Here is a 22,236-nt window from a genome sequence, read left to right on the forward strand (position 1 = left end):
AAGGGTAGATTTTGGCCTGTTTAGGAGCACGGTTGACAGAATCCGCTGGGGGGCAGCCAACAAGGGCAAAGGAGTCCAGGAAGGCTGGACATTTCTTAAAGAAGAAAGCCTTACAGGCACAAGAGCAGGCTGTCCCCATGTGCCAAAAAACAAGCTGGTGGGGAAGACAGGTGGTTCTCATAACCATAAAAAAAATTCCCCAGTCCCACCTCAAAATCGTTATGTAGTCTGAAGATACTTACGTGAGCAGGTGATTGTAAGACATGAACAGCCCTATGCAGCTCACAGCAGCCTTGCACCATCACAGAAAACAACTTCTAACCAGGAAATTACAGAGTTTTCCTCCTATGGGCTGGTTTTGGCTGGGATAGAGTTAATTTTCTTCATAGCAGCTAGTAGAGGGCTAGTGTATTTTGAATTTGCGCTGGAAACAATGTTGATACTGCAGAGATGGTGTAGTTTTTGCTTACACAGAGACAAGCCTTTCTCTGTTCCTCACACTCCCCCACAGCGAGAAACCTGGGGATGCTTGAGAAGCTGGGAGGAGACACAGCCAGGGCAGCTGGCCCCAACCTACCAAAGACATGTTTGACACCATATGATATCAAGCTAAGCAATAAGAGCTGGGGGAAGGAGGAAGGGGAGGATGTTTGGAGTGATGGTGTTCCTAAGTAACCATTACATGTGATAGAGCCCTGCTTTCCTGGAGATGGCCAATTGAAAATAGTGAATTAATTATTTTTTCCGCTTTGCTTGCATGTACAGCTTTTGCTTTTCCTATTAAACTGTCTTTATCTCAGCCCTCAGGTGTTCTTACTTTTACCCCTCCAATTCTTTCACCTATCCCACCAGGAGAGAGTAAGCAGGCAGCTGTGTGGTGCTTAGTTTCCAGCTCAGGTTAAACCATGACACCCTCCCATTCCCCATCTTTGATATAGTTAACCCTCAACTATTTTCTCTGTCAAAGAATTACCTCATCTGGACTATTATTTAGAGAGATGCCACATAAAGCTACCCTAAGCTGACATGTTGGAGTACTGTCCCCTGTATTTTCTATGTAGAAATCTCATTCAGTTGCCCAAAACCCAATAGCTGCCACCAAACCACAAAGACTGCAAACCCTTCCACCTGTCAGGCTTTCCCATCTCTCTGCACAGTGGTGCACTGCAACCATAAACCCTAACTCATAAAAATCCCTTTACTAAAAAGGTTTTGCTGAGGGAGTTATTTAACATTTAGATGAGCATGGGAAAGCAGAGATAATGTTACAATGTTCATAACCACCTATTTACAACACATGTGGGTCATTAAAATGTCCACTGTTGCAACAATTACTAATATTTATGTGGTTATATAATGTTGTTTAATGTATTTACCATAATTCACCCTGTCATTAATCTCTTACGCAAGGCTCTTAAAACATAAGCATGTAAACCAGTCTTGCAATTAAATCTGCATTAATCAACAAAGGAACTATAATTGCATTAAGATGCCACGCTGAGTTTCCTGTCAAAAGATGAAGGGGGTGTGGTGGGGGGGAAACACATACCAAACCAAAAATATCAAAAAGAAGAGAACTATCAACAAGAAGGGCTGTTTATGAGCAACGCTTTGTAGAACACCACAACACAGTCCCTGCCAAAAGTGCCGCTCAGACTAAAACTATCATTCTCTGCTTCTGGCTGCAAGGTCTCCACAGGGTTTTCCAGCTGGGCTGCCACAGCCTAATCATGATTCACGAGCCAAGACTGCTCCTGCTCACACTTCTGACATCATCTTCTAATTAGTAGGGAAGAAGTGATCTTTCTCTGCCCATCCTTCTGTAAAACATGGTCCACAGTAATACAAAACAAAGTACACAAGGGTATGCTCCCCACAAGCCTCTGAAAACAGGTCTGCAACTTATTAATATTTGTATAGAATCACAGAATCATGGAATGGTTTGGGCTGGAAGGACCCTTAAAGATCATTTAGTTCCACTACCTGCCATGGGCAGGGAAACCTTCCACTGGATCAGGTTACTCATAGCCTCATCCAACCTGGCCTTGAGCACCTCCAGGAACGGGACATCCAGAACTTCCCTAGGCAATCTGTGCCAGGGCCTCACCACCCTCATGGTAAAAAAATTCTTCCTAGTATCTAATCTAAATCTGCCCTCTTTCAGCTTCATCCTGGTTTGATGTGCATCAGGATCCAGCTTGCAAAGACTTACAGAAAGGCACCGAAATCAAGGGGAGAGAGAGTTAGGAACTGCTGGATTTAAGTATAAGAGCCCAAAACATGCAGCTGGGGGAAGCTGTTGCAAGTACAAAACCCTACTGCAAAGTTTCCAAACTGCAAACAATTATAGTTGTACCATTAGGAATTGCAAACATATTAAAAGCCTCTCATTTGATGATTCAAGTATACCCCATCATCTACACTGGGAAGGCTTAAGGAGTCACATTAGATTCATTTCTGACCCAAGATCCTGAATTGAGTGGTTTTTAGGGTGTACGCATGGCATCTGAATAATCTTGCATACATCCACAACAAAAGCACTGGAACTGAGGGCTAAAAAATAACAGTCTTGTCATTTTCAGAAGTATTTCAGCTTTTTTTTAAGAGGAAGGAATGAAGGCAAAATTTCTAATGACTTCTTTTCAGAGGGTTGAAGCCATCTGGCAAGTACCATAACGGAACATGCAGTCCCTACATATGTTTTCTCTCATATCTATCTTTGCTTTTTTCATTTTGTTTTGGAATTAAGGATTATAAAACAGACTAGAGAGGCTAAGCTAGAACTATGATTAGTGACCAGATGGGCCACATCCCTTGAGCAAAAGAAACCCATGCTCTCCTCCCCAGTCTAGCCAGATCTTGTGGCTGGGCTGTGTGTGAATCAGTAACACGGTCTTAGTGTTACTTCAAAGAACAATTAAGAGCAAAATGTATAAATAAAATCCTTGTTAAACACTGAAATTACATAGATAAATGTGGCATAACGTTACTTATTTTGGAACTATAATGTGTAATGAAGTCTTGCTAAATGCTGAAAAACTGCTAGGCATGTCACTTACAATCATGGTGACAGGCACCTCAGGTAGATGATAAAGAACATATTGTAATCAGATATCAAGGCAGCATTGCAAACATCAGGATGCCACACAGTGATTAATGTCTAGGGCTTTTTTTGGCTCCATTTAACAGAAAACTTGCCCAGCCTCCAGCTGTTAATATTTATATGCCACTGGCTCAGAATATTAACTTCTTATTAGAGAGCTTAAGCAGGATGCACTACACAAATACACTCAGAGGATAAATATGTATCACAAAACATCTTTAAATTGTGACGTCCAGAGATGCTAATAGATATTGCTCATGCTTTAAAAGCTATTATTTTCACTCACATCAATGTATTTGTTATCCATGCTATTGTTTTGGTAATAATTTAATTATATAAAGGTCTGATTGTTTTACTAATAGATTGATTATAGAAAATGATTCAATTTGAAAAAAAAACCAAAGTAATTACAGTAATTTCCTCCACTGTCTGAATAAAACCCAATGAAACTGGGGAAAAAAACTACTTTTTAACTCAGAAACTCTGGATAGATACTTCCCTTTGGAAGAGAAATAATGATCTTAGAAGAACAAAACACCAGCATTTTTTCTTTCCAGGGCATGATTATTTTTAAAAGTATTTCTTAAAAAGTGGCTATTTAAAAATCTTTTATATATTTAAAATATATGGTTTTTAAAAAAACTGCAGTCTGCTTTTTTACTGGTTCACATGCATGGTGAGCGCAGTGGCTCTTCAGTAAGGCTACATTTGGCTTTAGACAATAAATAACACAAAGAAGTAAAAAAGAAAAGTCCTTTGCACAAAAATGGCAGTCTCTAAGATGCAAAAGAAGAGCCTGTGATCTGTACACATTAGACGACTTCTTCAGAGAGTTTCCTCAGTAATGAGGAAAAAGTTGCTGGTTCAGACACAGCCCAATCAGTAGTGAGGAAGAGTCATTACTAGCCCCTTCCCTCCGCACAATGAGTGTATCATGGTAGTTCAATTTTCAATGGACAATTATGAACATTACTAAGCAAAACCTGCCACTTTGTGGGCTGCTGGAGCAGAAAGACAAACAGGTGAGGGAACACATTGAAAGCAGACTAATAGCTCCCATCAAAAGGTGACTCTTCCATGACTAAAACCCTTTGATACAGAAGAATGAGGAGACTTGCACTGCCACTGCCGATGTTGGATCTGTGCTGTATTTTTTATTAATACAAGATAGCTCTGCTTAGTCATTAAGCCAGCACCATTCTATTTAAGCACCAGTGATTAAGCAGATGTGACATTAAGTGAGGTGTATGTTTGATTAACCATCCAGGTGTCTAACTTTGGAAGAGTACTTTGATTGCAGCCGTACAGCCTGCCCCTACAACATTATGATCTCCTGTTAGGATCACTGGCCACCTTGTCAACAGACAACTCAGTTCAGCAACATTTCCCTGTGCTTTCTGCCAAACACACACCAACAAACTCACTAAGTCTTCTGCTCTGTTTTCAGCTTCTTATTCTACTCCCATATGAATAATCATTGCTGGAATTTGCTTTATTTACCTCTAACGTTCTTAGCTTTAGATTACATACAGAGAAGAGCTTTGCAGGAAAGAAAACCCACACTGGTGTTTTATTTGTCCCTGTTCCACATATAATTGCTAAATGTTGCCTGAGTATCATCCATGTTGGATCAGTTTTCCACATCTAATTAAGAGTAGATATCTAGTGTCTAAAGCTCTCTCAGTCTCCATTGGAAAAAAAAAACAAACAACCTAGAAAAGAGCAACTTTGTGAAAAGAGGTGATGCTCACAGCGTGAAGCACCATGTCCATACTGATCCATCATTATCTGGCAGGACTGGTTTAGCATAATGGCCCGAAGAGCCTGTCGTGCAGGCATTACATTTGGTATCATATGAGCCAAATACCTGCAGCCAAAAGCACATGAATTCATTCGTGAGGAAACTCAAGTCTCATCATTAAAGCCAAGTTTTACAGCCAGGAATGTCCAAGCAGCTGCTTGGATTCAAGTTATACACTAAAGGCAATATGTAAGCTGAACACAGTTAATTCTCTATTTGGCCAGACAAGTGCTCACACACACATAGACAGAAAAGAGAGAAAACACTTCTGCAACACTTTCTTGCTTGTACTTTACAGGAATTCACCTTTTCACCCAAATTTAATTGTGTCTGCCAGTCTTCCTTGGGCTAGGAGGTACCCTGAGGCACATCCCAGCATATGGAAGAGTACAGTTTACATAAAGGAAGCCTCACACGCACTCCATTAAAATATAATTCCCTCCTCCCTTCTCCTTCATCTTTACACTGACCCAGGAAGTCAGCATCAAGTTCTTTCTCCTGAACTTCTATTCTTCTCTTTCTAGTTCCAGGAGTTAAAAGAAAAGGTCACTAGGGGGCTTTATGCTTTGAAATGAGGAATCTATCAGCAAAGGCCAGGAACAGACCAGGAATAAAATCAGCCTTTGACAAAGATGAAAATGAGTCATCCTTTTGGGTCTTCAAGTGCAAAATATTTTACTTGTATTTAAAAATACAAGGATTAATAATAACAGCCAGTGGTCTGTATGAAGTATTTATGAGGAAAGCCTGAGAAGCCACATGCTTATGCTGTAAAACCCTGATAAGTGAGAATATGAGAGTATCACTGAAAACAACAGTGCCAAGCAAAGAAAATGTAGACTAGGGAATTAAAACATTTCTTAGCAATTACTGCTAGTCAGAAGTATATGCAAACCACTCATGTATATACTGTTTACTGGTCAAGAGAAATACTTCCTAGCTGTCTAGTTTACCATCAAAGTGCAGAGGAGCAAGGAAACCAGAGATTAATAGGAGTAGGAAACATATTTTTCTTTGAATATTTAATCGCTTAAAAGAAAATGTTCATATGACTTTTGAACACTTGCTCTTTTCTAATAGGGAAAAGCTCTCAACATTTTGAGTAGCATAGCACTGTTTTATGAAGTCTCTTGTTATAATAGACACCAGGTAGATTCACCAGCATATTTGCCAGGCATGATCCTTCAATGAACAAAGTACGGACTGCAGCCAACAATATATCCTCCAAAATCTTGGTTATATACACATATGTTGAATAAAACAACAAATAACTTCAGGCAGAAATAGTGCAGTGACAGAGGTATGAATTATACTTTCCATTTATATATAATCTATCTAGGTTATAAGCATATTTTCTGTAACCTTTCTGTAATCTTTCTCTCTCACTCCCATTGCAGGAAAACATCCTAGAAGACTTCTAAAAATGAGTAAAAAATGTATATTACTTACAAAAGTTGTATTTTCCAATAATAATGTAGTTGTATTTGTTTCTACATTCAGTTCAATAACATGTCCATTCCTATTTTTATACACCACTGCTGCATCTGCAACAACAAAGACATTAACAGTTAGCAAACACACAGAGTATTTAATAGAACATCTGTAGAGAAAACCAGCATATTACAGTCACTGAAATATCTTTATTACAATACACAAACAAGACTGAGAGAAGAATTGCACTCATAATATCATATTGCTGATTTGCCTCATGAGCTTAAAAAATATCAGCTTATGTCATACAGCATGTTCCTGTCACTCAAAAAATATGATTTCACTTAAATGGAATCATTCTGTGGGAAAAATGTGACTGCTGTGAACAAAGGGACATCTTGAATGTAAAACCACTCTCACCTCAGTATCGCTGTCACTCTGACACCTTAAGGTCCAACCGTCTTCACTATGAAAAGGCTCATATACCAAAGTAAAGTTTTGGAACAAAAAAGCTTTTGCTGGACACCATATTCATGTACCTCCTCAGAAGTGATTCTAACAGAACTTCTGTACTATTCTGTTTCACTCAGTTGCAGGGGGGTTGACAAAGACTGCCATAAATATCTTTCCTGTTCTTTATGTTGCTTTTCATCAGAACTGCAGAGACTTTTTTTTTAATTAATAGAATGTTAGAAGACAAACTTAACATCTGTTTGAATAAGGTAACAAACTTGGTGATTCAGCAGTAACACTGACGATACACGGACATAAAAAGGTATAGTAGGCTCAGCTGCTGTTAGAAATCTTTGGGAAGAATTTACTCTACCTTGATTTTGAGCTTATTTCTAAACCTGACTCTGAGGGAAGCTGCCTAGTGGACATACAGCTCTATAGACAGAACCCATCAGCCGACAGGTTCCTGCGTCTTACTTGGCTTTCACAAGTAATACAACATTAAATAAAATATTACAGGAAAACAAACTTTATGCCCCAAATTCTTCTGTGATTATGGCAGCATAATAATTTCACCTGCATTAGTAACATAAATATTACATCCTCTTACTAAATGATATTAGCTATATATATATTGTGAGGCTAAGTGTCCAACTTCTATGTACCTTTTTGAAAGTAAATATTTTCATCATGTGCTCTATCTCAAGGCAAAGATCAGGGAACATATCCCGCTTAAATTATTAAAGCATCCAGTTTAAATCGTAATTTGAATGTATATATCAAAGTCATAAACACAGCCATCAGTGATGCGACTATTCAATATGGCATCAACATAATCTCAAGTGTTTTTAAAATGAAAGCAGCATTTAATAAAAGTAGTTTTACTATGGCTATTGTTCCTGGTTTAGGTTCAACACTGGCAAAGGTTCTTCTGAGGATCAGGATATGTTTTGTTTACAGGAGGTGCCGTTCTATACTGTGCCTGGCCTAATATATATTGTTCCAGGGAATCAAAGGAAAAAAATCATAAAATTAAAAGACATTAGTGAAAACTTTCTGTATTTGGCAAGCACGTTGACCGCCATCAATTCTGCAATAACTTACTTACCCTCAGCTATTGAATTTACCCTCATTTATTGAATTTGCAACACTCTACCATGCCCTACATGCTATAGAATTCACTTGCAGCACTCACTGTTCCAGCGAGGTTCATATGGCATCATGTATGTTCACATTATCTAATAAAATGCAGGCTCTTTTAAATTCTAATGAAAAATTATGTATAATTTAGGAGGAAAATGGGACTAAATCCCATCCTTAATTACATCAACAGCACTGAAAATTAAACCTTGAATTGTGCTAGTGTAAGAATTCAGCCCAAGTTCTATATCACCTTTAACAATTTCGCTTTCTGAAAGCAAGACACTGAATGGTGGTGATTTATTTGATGAATATAAGCTCTGATTTCACACATCACTGAACTTAAGCAACTTGTCCTGTAATTTAAATTACACAGATTAGGTTGAAAGGACAATTTACCATATACTTTAAAGCAAACCTAAGTTGTGAACTAAACCTCCATATACCAAACACTCAAAAAACTTACTGTTTTTTAGAGCCAGCCTCTATTATCTTTACTCAAAATTACTGTATCTGTAAGCAATGCTATGAGAAGTGGTATCTAGACTACAACTGCCTTGCTAAATATTTTTTTTAATTATTTCAAACAACAGTTATGCGACATTAGTTCACTGAGCTCTTTCTTTATTTTCTTTCACTAGTGTTCCCCAAATGAACACCCAATGTTCTTTCACCAACTTTGAAAACAAGATTTACTTCAGAAGAGTCATTGAGCCTTACTTCACCAGGATACAATTAATATTAAGCAGAGTAACTATCTCCTCAGAAACCAACCTTTTCCTGGTTTACAGATACATAAGTCTGTTGTGTTAAAAAAATTACTACGTATCATCAGTTTCCTGCTCCAAAGAATTAGAAAAGACAAAAAAAAATAAAGAAAGAAGATCCACAAGGACCTGAAGTGATTTGCCACAAGTCAACAGCCCCTCAATAGCACGTTAAGGAACTCTGGAATCGCGATTTTTAGTCTTATTCACATTCACCTCAATATTGACCCAACCTTTTAGTAAGCTGGAAGTTTTCTTCTTTTATTGGTGTTACTGCATCTTCAGAACTGTATATATGACACAAAAAGTTTCAGGCTACTTATCACTTCCCGTCATCCCACCCCTTCCCCAGAGTCACGCACTCCCTGCGTGCTTTAAACTGTTGACACACTTATTAACTGCACATTTCTGCTGTAAGAGTCAAGAGAAAGCTTCTCATATCCTGTATGTGAATGAACAAAGGTGACACAAAATGTTTTGTCATTTCTGTAGGTCTCTAAATCTGGGATATCTTACAAGAGAGCCCAGATCAATATGGACATGAGACATGATCAATTAACAAAATACTAAGAGACATCAGTGTTGTATTTAGAAAGATCTAACAGCTTGAGGAACAAGTGGGGATTCCCTGATAAAACAAAAAGAAGGAATCCTGCCCCGCACAGACTCCAAGAATTTATGAAGACTTCAAAGATGCAGGGGAGGCTCACTAAGGCCATAGGAGTTAGGTGATTCCTGAATTTGAGTCTCCAATATTCTGTGCGTGCTTCAACTTAGCCATGCAAGAGCTGTGTTGCCACCAGTGCATTTATCTTATTGAATATTATTCTAATCACAGAGATTTTAACCTATGAATTTTAACCTGTGAATGAATACATATTGTGTTTTTCCCCTAGCTTTTAATACTCATGACAGCAATCCAAGCTTACCATAACACTAAAAGCTGCCTGGCTTGTAACTCTTCATTGCCACCATGTTCACTGAGATGAACTTGATTAATTTCTGCAGGTTCTAATACTGACAAGGAGTAACAGAATGAATAGCAGTCCTCTGGCGAAAAAAAACCTCTTCCTACTAAATTCACGGTACTGTTATGTAATTTGTGTTTGCCAAACAAAGGTATTTTGGTAGAATCTTTGCTAAATTTGGACTATTTGTTGATAATAAGGTTTATTTCATGGTAACTCCTGAGATAAGCTTGTGTGGATTCATCAATTTCAATGAGACATACCAAGCCCAGCTTGCTAGGAACTAGCTCAATAGTGGGTTAGAATTTACTAATATAGATACAGAACAGTTTGAACAAAAAATAAATATTTATAAAGAAGGCACGCAGAGCAGAGACAGCTAATTGCTGGCTAATTTGTACATAGCACTGTAAATCTTAGCCTAAGCTTGTTGCCTAAATGAGCCCAGACACTGACATTCTTCAAGACACTGACATTCTTTAAGCATTCACACCCTACCCTCACTTACAAATGACACACATTACAGAAATCCAATGGACCACAGCCCACTTTGATGTCTCTGTTCTCATAACAATGCTGGATAGGGACCCAGATGTGGGGCTATTCCTTATCCAGCAAGCGCTATAGCCAGAGAAGCAGAAACATCCTCAACCTCTCGAACAGTCTTAAGAGTGTAAGTAGCATACGAAAAGTGAAGGAAAGACAAGGGACATCCAAGCAATGTTGAAAATCTGTTAGAGTAAGGAGCTCTCAGGGCTGTCTTTTGAAAAAAACGATACTGTCAAACTCAAGACTGTAAATGCTTGTTTTCCCATTGAAAATATTTACCGAGGTTCGTTTAAATAAAAATCAGCTTTGCAGCATAAGCAGGAGCACTAGCAAGTCAGAGTTCTCAATTTTCCTTATATTTCACATTTTTTTAAAGTAAGAACATAAGAAAAGGTTGATACCTTGCTGTCAACACACACGTCAATCAGCCTTTGCTGCACACAGTATTATTAGAACTGCAGATGGCATTTCATTAAATTGATTATAGAAAATGTCATGCTAATTAAAATAGAGAATGCTTTCTGATTTAATGAACAGGAGGTGCTAGACAAATCTTTGTCTAATTAAGTGTTTGTTAATTAAATAAAATAGTCATTTACAAAGATATTACAGATACAGGCCAAATTTCAGCATGCCAGGTAAGTCACATGTCAGCTGAGCAAGATTTCCGCCGCTTTTCTGAAAGTTTATGCTCTTTTGAGTAGTGCATTCAACAAAAACATCTATTCTGCACTATTTTTATGATGTAAACAGTGGCTTTATAATGTAAACAGATGATCTTTCAGTCTATATAAGATTTCCGATTCAAGATGGATTGCAAAGTTGTAGACACAGGTAATTCCAGTACTTTCTGACTTTCACAGGTGGTCTGCTTTCCTTTCCCTTCTAATGCTTAACACAAAATAACCAAAACCTAGGTGGAGATCTTATGGCACAATTGTTACGAAAATGGAACAGTCACAGCAGCATCCCTCCAGACACAAGCAAATTAGCTCTGCTGAGAAGGCAGACTTCTCAGTTATTACACAGAGCTATATTAACATGAAGATAGAGCCCGAGAGAGCAGGTCTTGACACTTAAGCTGCTATTGATGGATTAATCAGCTTAATCAAAACCAACATGGATTTTTTTTTTAATTATGCTTTATTGCATGTTGTATGTTTGTGTAGAAAAGGACAACTAGCACAAACTGGTAGTGCAGGAGTTTGCACAAAATATATCTTCCTACCTTCCCTAACTCAAGAATAAAGTGACCAGGCACTCCAGATTGAGATAATTCAAATCTCCATCATTTATCAATGTATCCTCCTTGTTTCCTGATTTTGTCATTAGATATCATATCAAGTCATGCTCAACTCATGCCAATTTTCAGTGGTCTCAGTTACTGCAGTATATCAGTTCATGAAAATCTTCAGCTCTCTCAACAGTCACTATTCATTCACAGAACCACAGGTTTTCTTCCCTATCATGTAAGTGCACAGGATCCTGCCTTATTATTGAAACAGCTGATGTTCCCATGCCAGCACTTCAGATGGGACAGACGAAGTAGGCAGGTCTTGAATATTAAAAAAATCTGCTGGGGGATTGATTTACAAGAAAAAAATAGTGAAATATATATATTGCAGTTGAACTTGAATTCCTGCGTTTGAACTGAAACCCGTGAGGAAACACTCACCGCAGAGCTGTGGGAGGCAATAAGGAGGACAGAAGCCACCAGCCACAGGTAGTGGTGTCTGTGACTAGCTCAGCTGGAAGAAAGCAAGCTGCCTAAGGCTTAAGCAAATCACTTCTGCACATCTTGGAAAGATGTAAACACAAGGGAAGGAGTTGAATTCATGAAAGCACCAAAGATTTTGTTGTATAGAACGAAATGCATGTAATCGCAGAGCATGTAGCTGAATAAAGTCCCAGTGACTATACTGGGGGTCTACTTAGACACACTGTAGAATCTAGCTGCGCAGTCAGCTTAGTCTTCACAGCAAAGCTAAACAATCACACCCGAGTTTCTGAAAGATGCATTCCTCTTCTACATACTGCCAAGATAACACAAAGCTGTTCTAATTTAGAAATTTCCAAATTTTTCATGTAAGTTTACCAATTTATTAACTGATAACTTAAATTACAACCCCTTGAGAGCTTCGTTTCTGCCATCCATCGTGTATAGCAGAAACAGCTTGGTGGAGGTATTTCTTCTCCAGTCCTCCTTGGATGGAGCAAATTTCCTAAAGTTTTCTTATACTCTCTGAGGACTCTGCCTGGGAGTACGCACAGCATCTCTACATAGATCTTCTTACTCAGGCTTCCAAAATCCAGGGTGCCCCAGCAAGGTCTGTCTCGTTTTCTCCATTTCAAGAACATGGTTAGGATAACACAGTGACAGCTGAGCTCCAGCTTTCTGAAATGGTCAACACCCCATGTGACAGCACGATGTTAACTTAGATCACTTAAGGAGCTGTCTAACAATTACATAACATTGAAAGAAAATAGATTATGCCATAATTAATCTCCTATGAAAAGCAATAAAAGCCTCCTTTGCTTTTAGAACACAACTGGACAAATAAATGAAAATGCAAAGATCTAAGTGTGCACTAGCATAAATAAGAAGCATTTTTCAAACCTGAAGAACTAAACCTGATGAACTAAAGCACAAGATTTGACTATTTTTTGCTATTAGTCCTCAGACTTTCCCCATCCACTTTTTTTAATGTAGAAATTTCCATTTCTATTTCTGTCATTACTGGAGGAAAACATAAGGGATATTCATTTCCCCTCCTTAGAGCAAAGCACTAAACATGATTTCATGCTGTTAAAAGCTAGGTTAATAGACTCGAGTCTATTAGTCTGTTCCAATTTGTTTAAAATGCAATTAACAATAAATCAGCACCAAGAGAAAGAGGAGGGGAAGGGGCAGTATTCATGTCCAACAGGACCTTCCTAATAGACCACATCACTGATCGTGTGACACACAACTACAGTAAGGTCCATCAGGTTACTCCCAGAAAACTTCTGGATCCTACATTTCTATTTGGCTGCTCACCCTTTAAAAAAAAATTACACGAACTTCAAATTAGTAAATGTACTGTAGTTAAGGTGCTAAAGACTTTAAAAAGGAAGAGTAGGCAAAGTTCTACCGGCACTCTGGTTTTCTCATCCCTCACTGTGCAATGATGGTAAAACATCAGATATTGTTGTAGATGTAATTTTGACAGCGCAGAACACTCCCTCTTTTCCTAAATTTCCCATGAAACTGCTCGGCTTTCCCAGCTTCATGGAGACATTTTTGGTCAGAAATGAAAAAATAGTCTCTGGTTGCTCTCTCACACCAAGGACCATTACTGAGCCTGCCTGGCAATGGACTCAAGCAGCTGTTGCCCAAATAATGTACATGTCCTTGGACTATTGAGAAAATTAGGAAACAAACTGACAGCCTCAGACACACATCCTACCCCAGCCTTTTCCCCAGAGAGACAATAAAGTATCTCAATACAGCAGCACTTCTCTGAAAGCCTCAGGAGCTGACCTTTCTGCGGAGACTGTCAAGAGTACAAGCCACGCGAGATACAGATGGCTCTGCTTTGGAGTGGGCAGCACGGTCCAGGCTGGATTTCACACAGATTACTGAACTGGCAGAGCTGCACTTTGGATGAGATACAGGAATTTCAAGGACAGAAGATTTATATGCTTCTCTACTCCTATATCATTACAAGTCTCAAATAAAACTTGGTATTTCAACCTGCAATAGAAACATGATCTTCCTGTGCCCCTCTAACACTCCAAAGAGCTCACCATCGTTCCTACTTCTGCGATGCCCTAGAGCCAACTGCTGTTTCACAGATAAGCTCAACAAATGAGAAAACTAAAATTCAACAGCTATGTACATATCAGAGTAAAAGACTAGTCTCTAGAGCTGTTGTAAGGCTGCAGTTTGCTCATCCCCTTTTGTCCACATGAAGGAGTCTCACCAAGCTGATTCAGCCAGAGGTGATGGCTCAGTGCCTACCATCACACTCAGGCTCTAGGCCTGCAGTGGAAAGACCCCAAGGATAATACTGAAGTGGACTCAGGACTGTCCTCAACAAGCTGATTAAGGTAGCCCTCGAGAATCTGGTACTCCCAGCAGGGGATGTCAAAGACAAACAACACCATACGGCAGGATTTCTGGGTTTACGCTGACAATGCTGATGCTTAATCTTTACTGCTTTCCAGCTGATTTCTATAGAGTGTGAAAACTGTACAGGCTGACTTCATCTCGAGGAAATTTTAATCAAAACAGAGGATGAAAAGCACGTGATTAAACAATATAAGATCAAAACCCTAAATGAGAGCATGGGTAGTCTGGAATTAGACTATTTGCTACTGAAGAAACTTGCAGATGGTATTGTGGAAAATAAGTATTCATACGCACATGAAAGGTGAAACAAATATATGTATACCATCAAATTACTTTTACCCAGATCTTATCATATGTTTCATTCAGGATGAGATGACCTTCTACCAAGGTATCACAACCCTCCAGGTTTAGCCAATGAAATCAGAGGACAATATATTATGTGCCAAAAAAAAAAAAAAAAGCATCTCAATCCCATTAAATACCACGTTTCAGAGTATGATAGTGGCAAATAACATGCCCATTCAGTGTTCCATTTTCCTTAATTGTTGACAACTATTCACTTCTTCAGAATAAACTTTCTGTTCTAAGAAAAGTGAGAGTCATCAAATTTAGCATGCTTGGTATTGCTACTGTAGGAATGCTTCACATACAGACACCAATTACCTCATTAGCCATTTCACAAGCCAACTCTCCTCTGTAATGAATGGGTTGACGGCCTTGAACCCTGGCCAACAAACAATACAGGGAGAGAATAAGCTAAGAATGAAAATAATGTTGATTATCTATTTGAGCGTGTCATAAGATTCAATGACCAGAAGAATATTTAATTCTATCCAGCCTAATATGAGTGGCACTCTACTGCCTTTTCCACAACTGGTACACCACAGAGTGCATCCCTGTTTCATAAATGGTACTGAATCTTCAGTCCTCATCAAAAACCAGGAAAATATTCAAAAGACAAAAATGCTTTGGATTTCTTTACTAATATGAAAAAATATTAATCATAAAAATAGATATTGTTCCTTTATTTACGTTCAGTCTGTTCTTTGAGGCTCTGCACACATGGTTGAAGCCTCTTCCAGTACTGCAAACACACTGCCACCTGATGTAAACGCTTGTCAACATAGATGCTATTTTGGCTAGGAGTGAACAAAGCATCCCTACAGCAAAAAGTCGGAGACTCTACGTCCAGAAATAGTTATGTTATCATCAGCTGGATATTCATAAAGTGCAGCATTTGATATGTGGAATATGCAGTAGAAATGATTGTCAATTATCTGAGGAGGAAGCAGGTCTGGAGGATGAAATGACCTGGGAAACAGTCCTGTCCTCAGGATGCAAACAGAAAATTCAGATCTGAAGCTCAAACTCATACAAACAATCTTTCTGATATAAAGAGACCATCAATTGAAGTCCCTCATATTGGCCTGAAAATGATTCTGATTGTATTTTGGAGCACTTGCCAACAGATTTTACTTGGCTCAAAGATGAAGTCTTAGTTCCAAAGGGAAAGAACAAGCAATTAAGCTTATGTCATACCTTCGTGTGCTTTACTTTACTTCTTTTAAAATTACAAAGGTGACATGTTACTTGGGACACATTGTGTAGCTCATGGAATTAATTTAAAATAAAATGTAGCTGAATGGCAATATTGCAAGCAGAAGAAAGACGAGGAGAGGTTGAACAATGGCACTCTTGGCAAGCCAACAATGGTTCTTTACCAGCATGAACATCTGGTGGTAATTTGACTGCATGTTAACAACAAAAGGAGGAGGATAAGGATGTGCAAGTGAAACAATGGAACTTTTACTCCATACTTTAATCATACACCAGCTTCAAAGAATATATATTTAAATTATGGTTCCAAATATAGCCTATTCATTATTCCAGGGAATTACACAACATACCTGACTCGGATCAGATAACGCAAGCAATTCACTTTTTTTATTTTCCATTTGATTTATGCTCCCTTTTATATTAACATTGTTACTGATTTTATTAGTTTCTGGGTCTCCCTAAGTCAAAGTGCCATTTTTTCACTGAAATGCTAACTTTATTATTTAACCCATATGTGATCAATAACTCTTTTAGACACCTGGAAATTATTCTATTAAAAGTTTAACACCATTTTGGATTTTTTTTTATTTTTGCACCCCCAAAAATTGGGAAATAGTTGGAAGGATTGAATAAGCTAGAGGATAAAAGATGGAAAATAGATACCCAAAGCTCATAATCCCTAATTACTAAAATAAATGGATCCAGAATAAGCACTATTATGTCATAAGGAAACCCTGAACAGAAAAATCCTTGCTTTTTCTCCCCTACTGTACTACCAAGGATTTATTACAGGACATGTGAGAATGGCAGATCCACAAATATTAACAAGGATTAAATTTGTTTTGGTGTAACTGTGCCCTTGGCAGAATATCCATATTTTCAAAGCTAAATATTTTGCTTTGGAAGAATATTAACTAACTTGCTAGATGAGACACCTTACATTTGTTTACTTTTATTCATTGTTACCATTTTTATTAAACATTTTCCTGATGGTTAATTTTTCAAACAGATTTTGTTCTATTATTTTAATTTTCAAGCAATACACAAAAAAAAGAAAACCCCAAAAAACCCAAAAAACAACACAACTTCATGCACTACATTGGAACATAGACAGAAATGTTCCATTTTTTCCCCAGTGCAGATGACTTTTAGGAGTACTAAATTGAACAGGTTGTAATTGAAGTCACTGCAGGGAAGCTACGTAACAGTTCCACATACTCATCTGCAGTCCATGAAGCAGACTTTGTCTTCCAAATTATATATTCCAACTACAAAAAGGCTGGACAGTCAGAACTGATGTAAATAGAATAAACTGCATTCATTATACACAGTAGATTTGGAGATTTAAAGGCCAAAAGGGCCTATTATAGCCTTCTGTCCTGAATTCTTTCAGAGCACAGATTATAGGACTTTGACCTGGAATTCCAGCCCCAGGCCACTAATGTCTTGTTGAGTTTTCTTTTATACAAAGCATGCAGACTTGCTTTAAATACTTCAATGCATAATCGACTGTATCTCTTGATACTACAATATGAGCTGACAAAGGAGAAAAACAAATCCTACCTTGAATCCATTAATACCTTACCTAAAGAAAGACCTTTCACTACAATAATATCTGGGGGAACTATCAATAAAGGAAATACTTTCAATTTTACAGTGTACTGTGAAACACACTAAGCAAACAACATAACTTAGAGCCTATTCTGCTCTGTCCTGCTCTGTGGAGCACAGGACTTCTTGTATCACTGAAAAAAACACAATTATGGTAAAATACAAAATTATATCTGAACTTGTCCAGCATCCTGCAAACACACATGTGGGGACTGGCTTAGCAGTACTGCTTCAACTATTTCTCCTTCACCCTTTATACGAAACAGCCTCAAATGCTGCCTCTGTGATTACTATAACTTTGAAGAAATAAGTCATATTTGTGTTATGTATTATACATATGAAAAAGCAAATTATATTTGCAAGTCCATCAGGATCTGTTCTCTCCAAAACACTAAAGGGCTAAGGGAAATACAGTTTAAAAAATTATGGAAGCAGGTTTCCTTTAAAAATCCCTATCTGGCAAAGACGATAGAGACTTAGGTGTTCAGCTGTTGCTGCCCCGTTCAGAGCCATGGGAGGGTTTTGGACTCCCATGCCAATAAACATGGATCCAGCCAACAGGGCTGTAACCACCTGTAGGGACAAGCTGCATCTCATAGCTGCACAGCACACAACTGCTGAGAGCAGGAAACCAGGGAGGCTGCAAGGGATTGCATAAACACATTAATTGACTACCACAAACGGAATGTTAAGAAGTGTCCGGCACCTCTTTTTTGCCTCCTATCTCCCATCAAAAAAGCCTACAGGAACAGTGTAGGGGCTTCCTTCAACATTGCAGGTCAGACTTCAAGAATCCTTTGTTTTCTGTACTGAAACAATCACACCACACCTTTCAAAATGAATCTCTGCCGAAGGCACAGACACGTACAATACCAAAATCAGATTTTCAAAACATATTGGGAAAATGTTGTCTATGTAGAGAGAAAAAAGGGCAGCATAAAATGTAAACTCACATGCAGTTTCTCACCATCCCTTTATAGCCCCCCACATTTTCAGAAGCAGCAACTTTTAGCAAGGCTCAATTTAGTGATTCTATGTTTTCAGGGCTAAACCTATTCTGAATACTTACAGATTGTTAATTTTGACTCTGAAAACACATTTTATATTTGAGCTATTGGAAATCACAGGTAGAACCAATGTATCTAAAAACAGATTACTCAATTTCTATTAGTTAATTTAACTATGATGTGGATATAAATTTCTGGCCCTCATACAAACTCACATACATTCCATCTGCACAGAGTACAAACATGGATTTTTCTGCAGTGTCATTTTCCCTAGATATGAACTAAATAAACAATGACAACATTACCGTTACTGTAGCACTTAATTTCAGCTTAGATAATGAAAATAAAGCATTGGATCAGCTTTAAAGGAACAGCCTTGCACTGGCAACAGAGATATCCCACCTTTTTTTCCTCCAAGAAAAGAACTTACAAACGGAGTTTCCCTAGGAAGAAACTTTCTCCCTAGGAAGGAAATAGCTACTACATTTGAGGATGGATGTCTCGTTCCAAGCAGATAACTGGTTTGGGCCAAGAACCCTTGTTATACAACCATCATATAGAAGAAGAAAATGAGGAGATCCTCCTACACTGAAGGGAAGCACCTTCTACAGGAAGCAATAAATGAACTCATTTATTGATATGGCACCTGGAAAGCTTTGGGGGGCTATGTTGCAGCAGATAACTGGCATTGCCTGTGATAGAACCAGAATGGGCATTTACGATCCAGATCAAAACTAAAAATTTAGTATTTACTCGCTCTTATACACAATATGGCAAAATTCTTGCATCCATTTGGTTATTGAGTTCATTAGTGAATTCCTTAAATAATCTTTTCCCCTCACAGGAAAGCATTATCACTGTGAAAGAATTTTTCCTCTCGTTACAGAAAGACATAGGAGATTGTTTCAGATCACCAGCTGGTGATTCACATAACAGATACACATACCAATTCAAACGAACACTTAACTTTTGCATTCAGTGAACTTTAAGAGTTATTGCTACTCGTGGGCAAGCCAGGAAAGCAATGTTTAAACATTGCAGGAAATTCACAGACAGCAAATAAATGGTAAAGTAAAAAGTCAGTTCACTTGACTTCAAAAGCAAATACATACTTACAGGCAAACATTTCACAGTCTCTTCAAACCTAAAGGAAGCAAAATGAGCTGACAAACCTTTCCTTTCTCATACTGCTGTTTTTCAAAAGATGGAAAAGTCTGAGCAGCTTTCTTAAAGATTCATCATGACTGATCCTGGAAGAGATCCCAGCAAACCTTCAGCAAAGGTGCTGAAGCCTGCATGCAAAATCAAGGACTTAGTCATAAGCACAGTACAGCGGGTGGCTGCACAAGGACAGTATTAGTACGTGGAGCATAAATAAATAGTGGGGTTTTCTCTTGTATCATGTAGCAGTTGCTTTTGATAGAATCATGGTGGCAAACAATAGGAAGGGAAGGGAAGCATGATTACTGCTGTGTTGCTGTGGTTAGAAACTGAAAATGTGCATTTCCTGGAGAAGCCACAACACATCTATGACTTTTACTGCTGGCTTTTTGCAATCTTCTAATGACTTTAACCTCATTATTTTGTATGTGCAGCACCTTATATAGTGCTACAAGTAGTACCTCCGTTGTATTTTTGTCTTTTAAAGACACATACTAATCACTTTAATATGGTGTATAATATCACGAGGCAGACTTCCCATTAAATAAAGCCATTTGGAGGGGTTTAATACACATCTTTATCACTTGGCGTCTAGTTCTTAACTGTGCACAGTATTTCTTAGCACAGATTACCCCAGTATTGATGCAAGGTAGCAGCATCAGATATAATTATTTAAGAAAAAGGCAAAGGGCATTGAGATTAAACTTGCTTTGAGACAAAATACTGTATCCAGCTGAACTAAGCATACATGTCAACAATCCAGCAGGTAACAGTCTTAGTCCAAGAGAGACAAAATAAGTGCTTACAGCTTGCAATTTGGCCTTAGTGTTCTGAAATGCTGAGGATATTACCGGAAACATTCCAATGATCCACAGAACCAAGTTTTACTCTCTGCAGATTGAATATTGTAATTTGCATATCATTCACATGCAAGCCTGTAATATTTTTCTTAATGGGAAGGAATATCTTTTATGACATATACAGCAGATATACTATTATCAATTCTTCCCCAGGTCTGCAAAACAGAGATCCCAGCACAGGCTATAAAAGATGCAGTGCCATTGTAATGTACTTTAAACTCCTGTCTTTATTTTAATGATGCCCTATTTTTAGTGATGTTTTTACTCAGATAAAGGGTGTACCTGACTTTTCCCTAGACGTGTAATGATGACTGAAGATTCCTGCACCTTCAACTTCTATCAATATTGACAACGAGGCCACACAAATGAAATAATAACCCTTGAAGGATTATTTTGTAGTTCTAAAACAGAAGAAAAGTAATGTTAATGGCAGAAACTAGAGAAACTTTGGAACTGGGTGAACCACATATAGAGTCTGATAACTAGGAAAACAAGTATTTTTCAGACAGGAAAGAGCTAAAAAAGCATCACTTCAAATTACTTTTTTGAAAATAAAGACTTGAAGCTGTTTGTTTCAGCTGGAAATGGTTTAATGCTATGCCTTCTGACTTAACCGGTAGAACAGCCACCCAGTAAGCATAAAATTCTGGTTAAAATACTCTTACTGTCCACTGCAATGGCTTTAACTCAAGTTGTAGGAAGTCGAACACAACTGACCTCACAGATAATCTGTTCCTCTCTTAATTTTTGAGTCGGCTAGTCCTAACATTTCAGACTTATTGATCTGAAAAGATTTTAAAGATGTTTAGTGCATCTCTAATAAATTACCCAAACACTAGAAGATATAAAGGAACTGTCTCCTTTGCTGATTCACGAGTCCCTACAACCATTTGTGAATCAGACCTTCACAACTGTTCAAAATAACTAAAAGCCTCATTTACCTCAAATAAAGTTTCCCCTTTGATGAAAAATCTTTAAGCACCTTGATCTTCGAGATGCTCTACAATCAGCATTTTATACAGACACACACATTCGTCTGTCTTTCTTCAGTTCACCTGCTATGGCAAAACATTCATTCACTGCAGTCAGTTTTTCAGCTGGAAATGAGCTATCTTCATACAAATATCAGAAAGGACAAAACACTGGCATTTCAGCACCCACAACAACCATACTTTGCTTTAACCATCTCTTGAAACAGAACTGACAGCTGCTATTATGCCTTGAAGCAATCAGTTCTGTGAAAGAAGAGGCAGAAAGGACTTCCAAATAGGCTTCAGCCACACAGGTGCTGGAGCAGTCATACTCTGCACTCTAATTTTCTCAATTTTATTCAAGCAGAACAATTAATTCATAGAGATGACAACAACACACATACAGTGAATACAAACCCACAATGTATATGCTTCTCTCGAGAGGCACTAAAATGGGTCAAGTCTACATTCAGCTTTAGGATAAAAGAAACTATATTCCATAGGCACCAGAAATATATCTGTATTGTATGTACACTTAGCACTAGTAAATTTCTGTTAGTGAGAGTGATATTAGTGACAATATTCCCTTGTTAATTTGGATTATTAAAAGCCTCGTACTGTAACGACATTTCCTTTGACAAGGCTAGGTACTGTGTTAGGAGCAGAGAATGAAGAGCAACTCTTCTCTCATCTACAGTTGAAAGGAGCAATCTTCCTGAGAAATCTTTGCAATCTTGCCACCACAG

The 22,236-nt window shown here is 38.1% G+C and overlaps 1 protein-coding gene across 4 annotated transcripts in view; it reads right to left on the reverse strand.

The window, feature by feature from the left end:
- Positions 1-22,236, reverse strand: part of DPP10 (dipeptidyl peptidase like 10) — a 486,525-nt gene that overhangs the window by 135,343 nt on the left and 328,946 nt on the right. For all 4 annotated transcript variants that reach the window (XM_069861516.1, XM_069861518.1, XM_069861517.1 and 1 more), the window contains exon 4: positions 6,354-6,448. In XM_069861516.1, coding sequence (XP_069717617.1) covers positions 6,354-6,448 — 95 coding nt within the window. The remainder of the gene's footprint in view (positions 1-6,353; positions 6,449-22,236) is intronic.

This window comes from Phaenicophaeus curvirostris, chromosome 7 (genome assembly GCF_032191515.1).
Source record: "Phaenicophaeus curvirostris isolate KB17595 chromosome 7, BPBGC_Pcur_1.0, whole genome shotgun sequence".
Lineage (NCBI taxonomy): Eukaryota > Metazoa > Chordata > Aves > Cuculiformes > Cuculidae > Phaenicophaeus > Phaenicophaeus curvirostris.